The sequence below is a fragment of the Oryzias melastigma genome, linkage group LG14 (genome assembly GCF_002922805.2).
Source record: "Oryzias melastigma strain HK-1 linkage group LG14, ASM292280v2, whole genome shotgun sequence".
Taxonomy (NCBI): domain Eukaryota; kingdom Metazoa; phylum Chordata; class Actinopteri; order Beloniformes; family Adrianichthyidae; genus Oryzias; species Oryzias melastigma.
The window spans coordinates 6,403,967-6,416,978 of record NC_050525.1 but is presented as its reverse complement, the minus strand read 5'-3'; the positions used below and the strand labels follow the sequence as shown (position 1 = coordinate 6,416,978).

Below are 13,012 nucleotides of genomic sequence, written 5' to 3'. Positions count from 1 at the left end.
ATGATGATGATGAACTTTTTAACACCGGAGCTCCAGAGTTCATGTTCTTTGAGTTACTGTAACTTTTCAACCTTTAACACAATAAATTATGCTAAAATATTAGCTAAACTCCAAATTACTTAAAAAACAAACAAACAAAAAAACGAAAAATGTCCAATTTTGCCAAAACAGCAAGCACGTAGAGTTAAACTGAACCAAAGTGGAACCTCTAATGAGAGGAAGATGTTCAACCAATTTTCAGCATTTTTTTTTTTTCAACAAACCATTTTTGATCTTCTCTGTTTCTGGCGTCCGGACTCATCCGAGTGTCCTGAGCTCTGTGAAGCTCTCCGAGCGGAGCGTCAGTCCTCTCTGCTGCCGGCCCAGCTCGGGCCTGATGCGTTTACAAACACAAGCCGCTCAGCCCTCCCATAATCCCTTTGTTCCTCGTGTGAAAGCCGAGCTCAGAAACAGAGCCAGCACATCTAAAATGGTCTGAGCTGATCAGCCCAGGGGAACTTCAATCCTTGCTAAGCTTGTCCGGTTCTGAGAACATTCCCCTGGAAGGCCCGCCCCCTTTAAACTGAGCTGCTCCACAGCCACAGAGAAGAAGAAAAAGCTCAGAGATCTGCAGAAAACGTTCTGGCAGTCTGGACCTTCAACGGGTCAAAGGCTCAGAGAGGAGCTGGGCCTCCATTTGGGTTTCTCCAGCTTTGCTGCTGCTAATCTGGATCAGAGCAGCCTTTCAGGAGCAGGACGACAGGTCTGTCTGATGCTTGAAACTCCAAACTTCCAGCTTGGACTTGAACCAGCAGCCTGCAGGGAACGCTGCTGGATTATGTCTGAAATTAGACTGGTGTTAATCTGCTGAAGGAGCGAACTGTCCCTGTCCCGGGACGTCACAGAAACTGCTGCAAGAAGGAGGTCATCAAGATGATGAGGTCACTCTGTGAAAAGTGACGCCTTGAGAATGGAGATAGAACGGTTCACAACAACAAATCTGAATATGCTTTCATGGATTTCTATCACATTTCCAGTTAAATAAATATTTCTCACTACAATTTTTAACAATTGCATTTATTTATGGTCAGTTTTCACTTGTAAAGCAAATAATTATTCCCTGCTTTCTGCAAAACTGTTCATCTCATCGCTGTGTCTTCAACAGGGCTAACCCTTCATCGCCGGTGACGCTACAACACAAAATCTTTAATATACTGTAACTCTTCAACTGTTAACACGATCATTCCAGCAGATTCTGAAGTCTCGCGCCGCTTTTCTCCTTCAGAATCTGCTGGAATTATGTTGATCGTGTTAACGGTTGAAGAGTTACAGTAAATCAAAGAACATAAACACTGGAGCTCCGGGGTTAAGGGGTTAAAAGACTGATGCAATCAGAGCTGAATGGAGTCTTTAAACTAGGGCTGGATTGATAAAATCGATTAATTGATTTGAATCGATTTAAGATTAATAGATCAATAATCTATTTATGAAAAATATAGATCGATCTAGAACACAAAGCTAAAGTCTGCTAGCTTAATGCTAACGTATAATGGGATTATACACATACATTGATGACTAAATTAACATTTTTATAAACTCACAGATGTGAAATTTCTAATCTCTTTTAAGGAAATATTTTTAATGTAAACATTTGTGGTCTAAAACATTTTTTTTGCCCATTCAAAGAAGTGCACTTATATAGCACGATCGCCACCTAGTGTCCAAACTGAAACGTCCTCCAGGAGAAGCAGAACAATGTTTACAATGTTAATGATCTGAACATTTTAGTTAGAACTTCTCCTTTAGAGAATCTATGTAACAATTTATGATAAATATGTATGTAAACTTTATCCGATTAATATAAATATAATCAAAAATATAGTAGATTGTTAATATATTTAAAATGTGCATAAATGTGTCTAAATGTGTAAACTCAAAATTGAAATGAATTGAGTCGATTGAAAGAATAAAAAAAATCTGAATCTAATCGATCCAGGCTCTTAAGAATCAAAACAAATCACTTCTGGAAATGATGATCTATACCCAGCCCTAGTTTGGAGACGTTTCTACTAAGGCAGGGTATCAATAATAATTTCCAGAAACCATTCGATTCACATGGATCAGTTTGATTCTGATTTTTTTTAGATTCTTCAATTCAATTTTGAGTTTACACATTTGTTTAGAAATACATTAATAATCTACTAAATGATTTGAATATATTCGTTTGAAAATATTCATTCCTGCCTGTAAGTTTACAAAGATGTTCATTTAGTCAGTAATGTATGTTTAGGTCGACCGAGTGTTAGCATCCACCTAGCATATTTTAGCTTTGTGCTAAATCTATTTATATTTTTTTGAATCGATTTTTGATCTATTAAGTTTAAATCGATTCAAATCGATTACTCGATTTAATCAACCCAGCCCTAATTTCTAGTGATGAAGAATCTGACAAATCTGCTTTTGTCTCCCCCTACAGGCCATCCAGGACATCACACGTAACAGGGACATCGACCCCGAGGACATCGTGGCGCTCATCTTTGAGAAGATCGATGTGAAGGGTGAAGGTGAGTTTCACACAGGTTAATTCACCTGGCAGCTGATGACCAGCAACTACACCACTGATGCAAACCGCAGATAAATCGGGTGAAGCTGAGCATTTGGTTACCATGGCAACAAACACATCAACATGTCGGAAAAAGAAACTTTAACACGTCTGCTGACAGAAAATCCCTGCAGACTAGCTGATCCGCTTTAGAGGCTTTTTTCCTGAATCTGACGGCTGACCTTTGACCCCACAGGTGAAATGACATTGGAGGAGTTCATCGAAGGAGCCAAAGAACATCCGGACATCATGGAAATGCTAAAGAACCTGATGGACCTGACCCCTGTCCTGGAGATCATTGTAAAAGGCCGAGTGAATGAAATCAAAGACTGAGAGCGCTCAGAGCGCCGCGACGTCCTGCTTCTGCTGCGAGCAGCCGAGCACTCGCCGTCCAGCCTGCGAGCTCCTGGCTGCTTCAACTTTCAGGAGAACTCCAAGACTTTACAAACCCCACCTCAAACTTCCTTCAAAGCCGTCTATCAGACTCCTAATTTCAATCCGGCTTCTCGTTTCTCGTCTGGACCTTTTTAGTTCTGTGAGCGTTGACACTGGTTTCATAAAAAAGATTTCTCATGGGAGCTGCTCATTCAAACGATGCTGAAAGACTCTTCTCTTCACTGACAATTTGTCTAGTTTTAGTTTGTTTTTAGCTAAATTAGGAGTTCTTTCATTTTGAAAGCATCTTGAAGTCTTCAGCTGATTTGCAACATCATGAAGCCAAAATATTGACTTCAAAGACGAGGGGACTTGCTATATGTGGAGAGAGGCAGGGCTGTAAGGCGGAGAAAGGCGGGGCTTTGAGCAGAGGCTCAGTGAAGGGAAGAGAAGTTGTGGCGCGTCAGAGCCTGCCTCAAGTGACCATTGGTGGAATTACACTTAAAGTTCCTCTGCATGTTTCAAACATCAATGAAAACCCTTTAAAATCTCAATTACTTTGAACTTCTTCAGCATTTTATGAAATACTTGCACTTTTCCAGAACTTTTCAGCACTTTCACCCCACTGACAACACACCAAGGTGTTCTGATCCAACCATTCAGTCCTGACTGAGAAGACCACAGTGGACCACCGCACTCTCCAATCAGAAACTCCCACCTGAATCTCATCATTTCCTGGAGAAGTTCTTCCAGAATCCTTGTGAATTTTTCAGACGTTTTTGGCTGAGTTCAGGTTCAGGATTTAACGAGGAATTCATCGTATTTTCACACTGGAAACAAACCAAACCAACTAAATCAAGAGAATCGATCAATAATAATCATCTCATGCTTGACTTGGGTTCTAATGTCAAGTTGAGATTTATTGACTTGAGGCTGCAGTCATCCTCTCCATTCACTCTTCTTTGGTGGTGAAACCTTTACTTACCAAAGAGTGCAACAGAAGGAAGATGGTTATCCAGTAAAGACTGGAAGCCATACCAGCTGAAGTCTGACTTCAGAGGTGAAGATCCTCCTCCAGCTGAACTTCCATAGATCTGAGCTGCCGGTTAGCATCCATGCTATCACTCTAGAGACCCTGTTTGATCTTTTGAACCAATCATGTTCTGTGTTGCCTTACCAATAAAGTTTTTAAACAAAGCTCCAGCCTGAAATCCCTTTTTCAGTTCTCATCTAATGACTTCACTTCACAGAGGTGTACCTCAAGGCTCTAGTTCAAGACTTCTGCTTTATTTGAAACATTTGGTAACAGCTTGATTAATTATGTCCATTTACACCTCTAAGTTCAAAAAAGAACTTTGTAAACTTTCTGTGTTGCGTTTTGGTCCAGAGGAAAGTCCTTTCTTCTTTCCGTTTGCTTCGATCCTCCTAATTTCCAGAACATTCTTCCGTCTACTTCTCCAGAAAAAAAAACATTTGAGAAACAGAATTAAACAAAACAAAAACAGTGCAGGACGTCATCCTCCCCCTCTGAGGCTCTTTGATGTTTCTCCTCGTGAAGCGGCAGCTGATTGGGGGCGGGGCCTGGTGGTGCGAGCGTGTACAGGTCTGACAAACATTAATGCTGTTTGGGTTTGCTGTCCGAGTGCAGCAAAGTGGCGTACAGCCTCAGGAAGGAGTAAGACACGCCCACTGAGCAGTACACCGAGGTGGCCAGGAGGGGCAAGAAAGGCAGTCTCAGTTTCCATGGCGACAGAGGGAAAAGCACCTCTGAGAACAGTGCCACCAGTCCCAAGCCGAGCAGATACACAAGCTCCACGGGGCGCAGCAGGGATCCACCACTGAGGGGAGAGTAATCTGATTACTTCAACCAGTCTTCAATATTTGAGTAAATCTTTACTTTGTAAAACAGAAACAAAATCAAGAATTTGCTCTGAAAAATGTTAGCTTTATTTTAGTGCAAAAAATGAAATTTTTTTCTGTTTTGTGGTTTTAGAATCAAGTGACTGAGTTCTGCAGCATCACCTGTGCTTACCTGTGTAGCTTCCTGAGTGCCGAGAATGAGAACAAAGAGAACATCAGCATCAGACACACTTTGATTGGCAGCTCTGGGGAAAAAAACAGAATCGTCAACATCTAAAGCAAAACTCAATCACACAAGGGGCCAAAATCCAAAACACACTTTTGGTCACGGGCCGAACAGGATAAACATTTATTGAAAACACTAAAACTATATTTTTAAAACTCTAAAACTATAACTAACCCCAACCCTAACCCTAACCCTTGACTTTGACACATATGATCTAAACACATTCAGGGTTTAGGAGGCGGAGCTTCAGCATTTCTCATTCAGACCCTAAAACATGAATAATTTTAGGATGTTTGGAGAACAATGAAGACCACTGCTTCATGGCCTTGCTTACCTGCGGGGGTGAAGAGAAGCGGGAACAGCGAGTAATGACCTGTGGTACTCAGAAGCAGGAAAATCCCAGCATCCTCTCTGCTCTCCACCGCCAGGATGCTGAATGAAGACAGACAGGCGTCACTTCCTCCATACCCCCTCTCACTCAAACCGTGGGAGTGGCGGCTGACCTGAGTGGCAGGATGGCGATGAGGATGGCCTTCTCATGCACGTGCCACCCGAACATGAAGGAGCCCAGAGCGCAGAGCAGCAGGCAGCGCAGGAAGCCGCGGGCGCCGCGAGGACGCCTCCATATGGACGCCAGCGCCGGCTTCAGGAAGGCAGGAGGGAACACACACAACGATGCAACTTTATTTGAATGAAGAGGTGAACAAACATCTGAGACAGCGGCCGTTTCCATGGTTACTGGGATTCTGATAAACTCACCAGGATGGACAGCAGTGTGCAGACGAGAGTGACGGAGGGAGAGACGGAGGGAAGCACAGAGTGCTGGAATTCCTGGACCAGCCCACCCGTCATGGAGGCCTGAGGAAGCTCCGCCTCCTTCAGCAGCTTCAGACGAACTCCTGCAAAAACAAACGATTAAACGCTGCATCTGCTAGTAAAGCGTCTTGGAGCGGAGGGCGGGACCTCACCGAGTGTCGCCAGGACTTTGTCCAGAGCGTTGTAGAGCGCCCAGGCGTTGGGGGCCCAGTATGCGTGACAGAGACCCCGTTTGAAGGGAAAGAGCCGGGAGAGGACCTGAGGGAGCTGACCCTGAAAGAGACGACGTGAAAATGAATCTTCTCCTCTGAGACGTTTATGAGGCTGCTCAGAGAGGAGGAACATCTCAACAAAAGAAAACATGGCTGACCTGTAACAGCTGAAAGAACCAAAGTCTGAAGATGTGTTAGGTCAGTCATCTCCAACCTTTTTCAGGACACAGCCGGTTTAAACTAGACAATGTTTTCACGGACCGGTCCGACCTGCATTTTTAAGCTTCTGGTTTATGAAAATATTTTCAAAATAAAATACTACTGCAAGACATTTAGCTTAAAAAAAAGTCTAAAAATATCAGTAGATATTTTTATGCAGATGATGACGATAAAATTAAACAAAGTTGTTGATTTGTAGAAGTCGTTTCTGATTTGAAAAAATTCCATAAAGGAAACATTACACGATTTTTTTATCACATAAAATGCCAACTGACCCTTTTCACGTGACGTCACACATCACCAGTCATGAGCAGAGTAGCTTCCAGTTTATAAGGTTTAGAACAGCAAAGCTGACAGCTGAACGCTGTTTAAAGCAATTTTACCTAAATAATAAAAGGTAACCTAACCAATTATAAACACAATGTTTACAATATTTATTTTACAAATGTCCTACCTTGTATTCGTTTTCCCTCTTAGATCGTTCACAAATCAGAGTACAAATGTGCGTATTCCTGTCTGCAGTCAGAACGCTGCAGCTACTTCTCTAAATTCCTCTGGATGATATTAAACCAGTCGTGGATTATTTCTCTCTGACAACCCGGTTAAAGTTAGACAAAGGTTACAGGTACTTCACTGAATGCTGCTTGCTTAATTATGAAGGTAATAATGATTTTATTCTTTTAATCTAATGCTAATGCTAACATTAGCATTAGCTTTGGCTATGAGACGTGGAGCTGCAGAAGATCTTTTCTCACCAGTTAAAAGTTTCCTAAATTTCTGTTCTCACATAATCCTGTAAACAGATCTAAAGTCAGACAATTCCATCGTGTCTGACATTAAAGTCAAACTTATTCCTGTTGTAATGTTTTCTACTGCGGTCAGTGAGCTGCTGTTAGCTCAGCCGAGGTTCTAACATCACTCCTCTTTGTTTTTGATCAGAACTGTGTCTGATCTGCAGGAAAATAAAGGTAAAAAATTATCAAATTAATTAAAAACTGTTGACAAAAATATGAAAGTGACTATTTCCACGTAATACGTTCACCCAGAGATAATTGTTTTACTTTCTCATTTTAAAAGCTGAAACTATGTGGCTCAATATCTGCTTTTAACATTTTAACTGAACCAAACCATTCCTGTTTTTACAATTATCCCCTGAAATATCTCGTAGAACAAAGAGTAAATTTATCCTGGGAAGAGATTAAAATGCATACAGGCAATGCAGTTATGAGCGTCTTTACTGCAGGTATTAAATGTGAACAACATGAATTTCTATCACCTTTTCTGCTGATCGAACTTAAAATATGTGAAAATAACATCAAGCAAAATAGAACCCGTTAGAATAAAATCTGCTCAAATGAAAAGTCAATATTTTCAATAAAACATCCAATATTGGAGGATTATTCAAATTTGTATTTAGATTTGTGAACAATCTAAGAGAAGAAATAAAAATACAGTTTAGCATAAATTAAATACTGTACATTTTTCTGTTGAAATTGGTAAGGTTACCTTAAACTATTTATGTAAAATTGTGTTCAACTGCGTTCAGATGTCAGTTTTGCTGTTCTAAATCCGAACACCATAAGTAACTATTCACATTTTCGTCCCTGTCACCATTTGGTCTGATGTCAACATGAAAAGTCTCTTTTCTGAACGGATGTCTTTCCTAACTCAGCCTTGCTGTAAGAAAATTCTCAAATGTCACAACTTAGAACTTATCACAAATCAGCAACTTCATTTGATTGAATCTTCATTCTTGTTTAAATGTTTGAACTTCGTCAAGAAGATTTTCCCTGTAAGGTCAAAGTGGAGGCTAACAACCGGGCGCTAGCTTCAGCTACGTCCCACTTCTAAGGTGTGATGGATAAATAAAACAAAATAAAATGAGCCAACCGTCAGTAAACTGGTAATTTCTAAAATTGAATATTAACATGAATCCAGAGTCTGTAACTTAACTATCTGTGTGTAAAACAGTCGAGACTCTGTCACAGCGTATTAGCTAGAGCGGCTTCTGCTACATGAAAACGGTCTCAATAATTCTGTATGTGGAGGAGATCTCCTGGTTTTGTCTGTAAACAGCAGCTTTATTGTTCTCTGAAGTCGAAGGTTCTTCTTCGGTTTCCTCACAGAATCTTTTCTCCCTGAAGAAAATTTACAAACATGTTTTTATGTTTGGTTTTTTGTTAGCTTGAAGCTTTGAACTACTAGCCTAGCAATCCTGCGAGCCGCCTTAAGTCATGTGACCAAGATAGATTTTTTGAACAAATTCCAGCAGGTTTTCAAGGTAAAACTTCCTTCATGATCAGAAAATAAACTGTTTAAATGGAAATAATCTGAGTGAGCACATCTATTTATTTTTATCTGTCTGAAGCCCGGTACCAAGTGACCCGCGGGCCGGCCCAGAGGTTTGGGACCACTTCTTATTGTTTCTTCATAAGAAATGAACAACTTTTCTATTACCATACATTCACAATATACTTGAACTTTTTAACATATAGGAACGTACCACAGCTTTAGACCAGGGGTCCCCAAACTACGGCCCGCGGGCCAGATCTGGCCCTCCTACCCATTTGGCCCGGCCCCCCAAACACTATCAGAGACGAATAATTTTATTTTTTTCCTCAATCTGGCCAATCGAGATCCACGTAGACTTTTTATTCCACCCTTCTGCAGTCTGAATTATGACTGGAGAGAATAGAATATTTATTAATTTCATTATTAAAATGTTTCGTGTTACCTTTTCTGTGAAGATTACAGAAATGAATTATTTAAAATTTGTCTATGTGGCTTTCTGGAGACCATAAATGTTTATGTCTAGGCTGTGATTGTTAGACTTTTTCTGTTAGCCCACTAACAACACATCAGAGAGGAAAACAGGTATGTGGCTCTCACAAGAAAAAGTTTGGGGACTGAACTCACCATGACGATGAACGGACCAAAGGACACGGCGCAAACCGCTATCACCACACTGCCCAGAGCCAGCAGACGCAGCAGGCTGAAGCTCCGCCACCTGATGCCACCGTCTGCACAGACAATAAGAAAAAACCTTTAGAGGTCTCACTGCTTGTTAGTGACTCATTCACAGACGGCTGTCACACCTGCACTGCTCTCTGTGAAGCAGTAGCTCCTCAGCAGGTAGACGCCGTACGCCGGAGCGACGTACAGGTAGATGTGCTTCAGGTTGAGGAGGATGGCAAACAGCAGCGCCCCCTGCAGGTGCTGAGCCTGTAACACACAGAGACGGAGGCAGCCGAGTGAGTCTGCAGAAACAAACGGGTCGGCGAGGACAACTGGCGAGCGGTTCCTACCTGCAGATGTTTGGCCACCGACAGCAGCAGGAAACCAAACAGAAAGCCGTTGTACTGGAAATGGATGTCTGAGGGGGAGTGAAGGAAACATCATCTTCATCGTCTCTCTACAGCAGGAGAGTCAAATTCAATCACAGAGGGGAACAAAATCCAAAACACACCTTAGGTCACGGGCCGAACAACAGAAAACCTTTTTTGAACACTACAGAACTAAATTTTTAAAACTTTAAAACTGTAACTTTTTAACATAAATATGAACTGGATATACAGCATTATCTGCAATAATGTTAGTGTGAATGCTGTAAGCTGAATTTGGCTACTGAAAATGCAAGTGCTGATAGCTGAAGATGATGAAATTGATAATTAAAAACACAGAAGTTGGTAATGAGCTAAAATATTAGCTAAATGCCAAATTAGCCTAAAAAACGAAAAAAAAAATCTAATCAAATTAAATTATAAATAAAACCAAAACAGCTAGCATGAAGCTGAAAAAATAGCTAAACTTCAAAATAGCCTAAAAGCTGAAAAACCCAAAAATTAGGCAAAACTGGTAGCATGTAGCTGAAATATCAGCTAAACAACAAAATGAACTAAAAGCTATAAAAGCCTCAATTAGCTGAAACAGCTAGCATGCAGATGAAATATTAGCTTGATACCATAATAGACAACAAAAAAACTGAAATAAAAAACAAAATTAGCCAAAACAGCTAGCATGTGGCTGAAATATCAGCTAAACACCAAAATGGACTAAAAGCTGAAAAAAAGCCTTAATTAGCTAAAACAGCTAGCATGCAGATGAAATATTAGCTTGATACCAAAATGGACAAAAAAAAGCCTGAAAACAAAACCAAAATTATCCAAAACAGCTAGGATGTAGCAGAAAAAATAGCTAAACTGCAAAATATCCTAAAAAAAATCCTAACTTAGTCAAAACAGCTAGCATGCTAATATTAGTCTAACTCCAAAACAACTTAAAAACCGAAAGACAAATACCTATAGTAGCCAAAACAGCTAGCATGTTGCTGAAATATTAGCTAAACTCCAAAACAACCAAAAAAAATCTTAGTAAAGGCAAAAATATTCCGAAAAGCTAAAAGAATGCTAATTTCTAAAAGTTTAAACTGTAACTTTTTAACATAATTATGAATAATAAAAAGCAGGAATATTATTCCAGAATAAATCAACTTAAACCTTAAATAACTTTCAATATTTTACTCTCCATAAAAATATATTCTGTCAAAATTATTCAAGTTAGAAATAAGCGCAAGATAACATCGGGTCATTAATAACCCTAAAATAAAATGATCTGGAGGGCCGGATAGAATTACTTGAGGGGCCGGATTCGGCCCCCGGGCCTTGACTTTGACACACTCGTTCTCCAGGACAAAGACACGTTTGTGGACGAGGATCAGTCCACTCTGAAGGATACGGTCCACGATGAGGAGGCCGAAGTTCCACAGCAGCAGCACAGCCAGGATGAAGGCCGGCCGGCTCAGAACATCCTTCTGAGAGGCTTTCTGCTTCTGAACGCACCTGCAGCACCTGCAGGGTGACAGCCAATCAGCTCTTTCCTCTGCTGGACTGCGTGATGCCTTCAAGTTCAAGTAAAAAGTTGTACATTTCAGGAATGTGTTAGCTCACAAACACCTAAACCTTCATTTCAGGCTTGATTCATTAAGCTCAGTGTGAGAATGAACTGCTTTGTTTGACTTGTTGATTCTTCTCCAGCAGTGGGCGGGGCTTGGACTCACTCTCTGGTGGCGAGGATGAAAATCACGTCGGTGAAGATGACCGACAGCCTCTGGAAGAGCACGGTGGCTGGGCTGGCGTAGTTCTGCTTCTGCAGCAGCAGCATGTTTCTATCGAAGTGCTGCGCCACGTGGGAGAGCCCGAACTCGAACCAAGCGAAGAGCGGGGGGTAATCCAGAGTCCACTCTGACGAATTCTGCAGGAGAAACACTTTGACGATTAGCCTGATTAGCTGGCTAAATTATTGGTTAAATGCCAAATTACCCTGAAAAACAAAACAAAAAAATCCCAAATTAGCATGCTGCTGAAATATAAGCTAAACTACAAAATAGCTTAAAAAATCTATCTTAAAAAGACTAAATTAGCCAAAATAACTAGCATGTAGCTGAAATATTAGCTACATTGCCTAAAAAATGTAGAAAATCCCAAATTAGCCAAAACTGTTGGAATGCTGCTGAAATATTAGCTAAACTCTAAAATAGCCTGGAAAAAAATCCCAAACTAGCCAAAATAGCTAGCATGTAGCTGAAATATTAGCTAAATTTCAAAATAGCCTAAAAACCTTGATAAATGCCAAAATTGTCCAAAAAGCTAGCATGCCATTATAACGTTTAACTTTACTACACTCTGACTTCAAAATATATACAGTTGCGACTAATTGACTATTTAATTAGTTGTTGACTGTTTTAGTAGTCGATTAGTCGACTAATCGTTGCAGCCCAAGCTGGAATGAGCACAAAGAGCAGCAAACTGACCTCATGGTACCACCGCGATACCGGCAGGCTGTGAGTGATGGCCAGCCAGTTCCTGTGGACCTCGAAGTCTGTGGACCGACTGCACACAAACACAACAGCAGAGGGTGAAGGACACAGTCTTCTCTGTTTGGAAGCAAAACTATGAAAAAACCTTTAAATGCAAAAATAAAAAACAAATACATGTTGAAATAAACAAAGTAGTTTATTCTATATATATATATATATATATATATATATATATATATATATATATATGTATGCATCTGAATGTGTAAAGGGAAAACGACTAAAACAACAGAATTTCTGCCGCACAATTCTAACATAAATCATAATCTGTCAGATTTAGTGGGAAACGGCGCCATCTTCTGGCTGCTTCACAACGCGTCATGCTAAAAGAGAAGGAAAAAACACTTTATGTGAAGAAAATCCTCCCCGCAGAACATAAAAGCGGGTCCATTCACTTCGAATCCAATGCCGAACAGAACCAGACCATAGTCTAAATCTGTTAGACTTTGTAACTGGTTTAACTCTTTCAGCTGTTAGCAAACATGCTAATGAGAGACCCTTTTTAGACCCGTTTTTGGCCCCAAAAAATCCTCGACCGAACCAGAACCGAAGCGCCGAAGGAGACCTTTCCACGGCGGTTCTGATTCACTCACTATGAGTTGATGAAGAGGCACTTGAAGAGAGAAACTCCCGTCGCTAAGACCGGAAACCAGCTCCATCCGTCCGCCGCCATGACAGCCCGACCGATGACGCGCCTGAATGAAAACTTTATTTAAAAGGTTGATCAGAACAATAGGCAAAGACTTTAGATTTGGTCAACCCAAGATATAAATATTTTTAATTAACACACCAGACCCACATTTCAAATATTCAGAAAATGAAACTAAATAAATAAAGAAATAAACAAA

The 13,012-nt window shown here is 40.6% G+C and overlaps 2 protein-coding genes across 2 annotated transcripts in view; one reads left to right on the top strand and one right to left on the bottom strand.

The window, feature by feature from the left end:
* guca1d (guanylate cyclase activator 1d) overlaps nt 1-4,446 on the top strand; it is a 9,532-nt gene extending 5,086 nt beyond the window's left edge. The window contains exons 3-4 of the mRNA XM_024261269.2: nt 2,456-2,543; nt 2,778-4,446. Coding sequence (XP_024117037.1) covers nt 2,456-2,543; nt 2,778-2,914 — 225 coding nt within the window. The 3' untranslated portion in view covers nt 2,915-4,446. The remainder of the gene's footprint in view (nt 1-2,455; nt 2,544-2,777) is intronic.
* On the bottom strand, nt 4,223-12,881 carry alg8 (ALG8 alpha-1,3-glucosyltransferase). Its single transcript, XM_024261267.2, has 13 exons — nt 12,758-12,881; nt 12,099-12,177; nt 11,346-11,539; nt 11,024-11,136; nt 9,595-9,662; nt 9,385-9,511; nt 9,206-9,309; nt 6,011-6,131; nt 5,802-5,941; nt 5,546-5,685; nt 5,377-5,474; nt 4,989-5,061; nt 4,223-4,794 (listed from the first exon to the last, which is right to left on the bottom strand). Exons 1-13 carry the CDS (start codon nt 12,835-12,837, stop codon nt 4,572-4,574), a joined length of 1,560 nt encoding a protein of 519 aa, XP_024117035.1. The 5' UTR covers nt 12,838-12,881; the 3' UTR covers nt 4,223-4,571.
* Between the last annotated feature and the right edge of the window lie 131 nt (nt 12,882-13,012).

Coding starts and splice junctions, on each gene's coding strand:
- alg8 (XM_024261267.2), bottom strand. CDS start 12,837: ATGGCGGCGGACGGATGGAGCTGGTTTCCGGTCTTAGCGACGGGAGTT. Junction 6,132..9,205: donor TTGGTCCGTTCATCGTCATG/GTGAGTTCAGTC, acceptor CGTCTCTTTCAG/GGTCAGCTCCCTCAGGTCCT. Junction 5,942..6,010: donor CAAAGTCCTGGCGACACTCG/GTGAGGTCCCGC, acceptor TTGTTTTTGCAG/GAGTTCGTCTGAAGCTGCTG.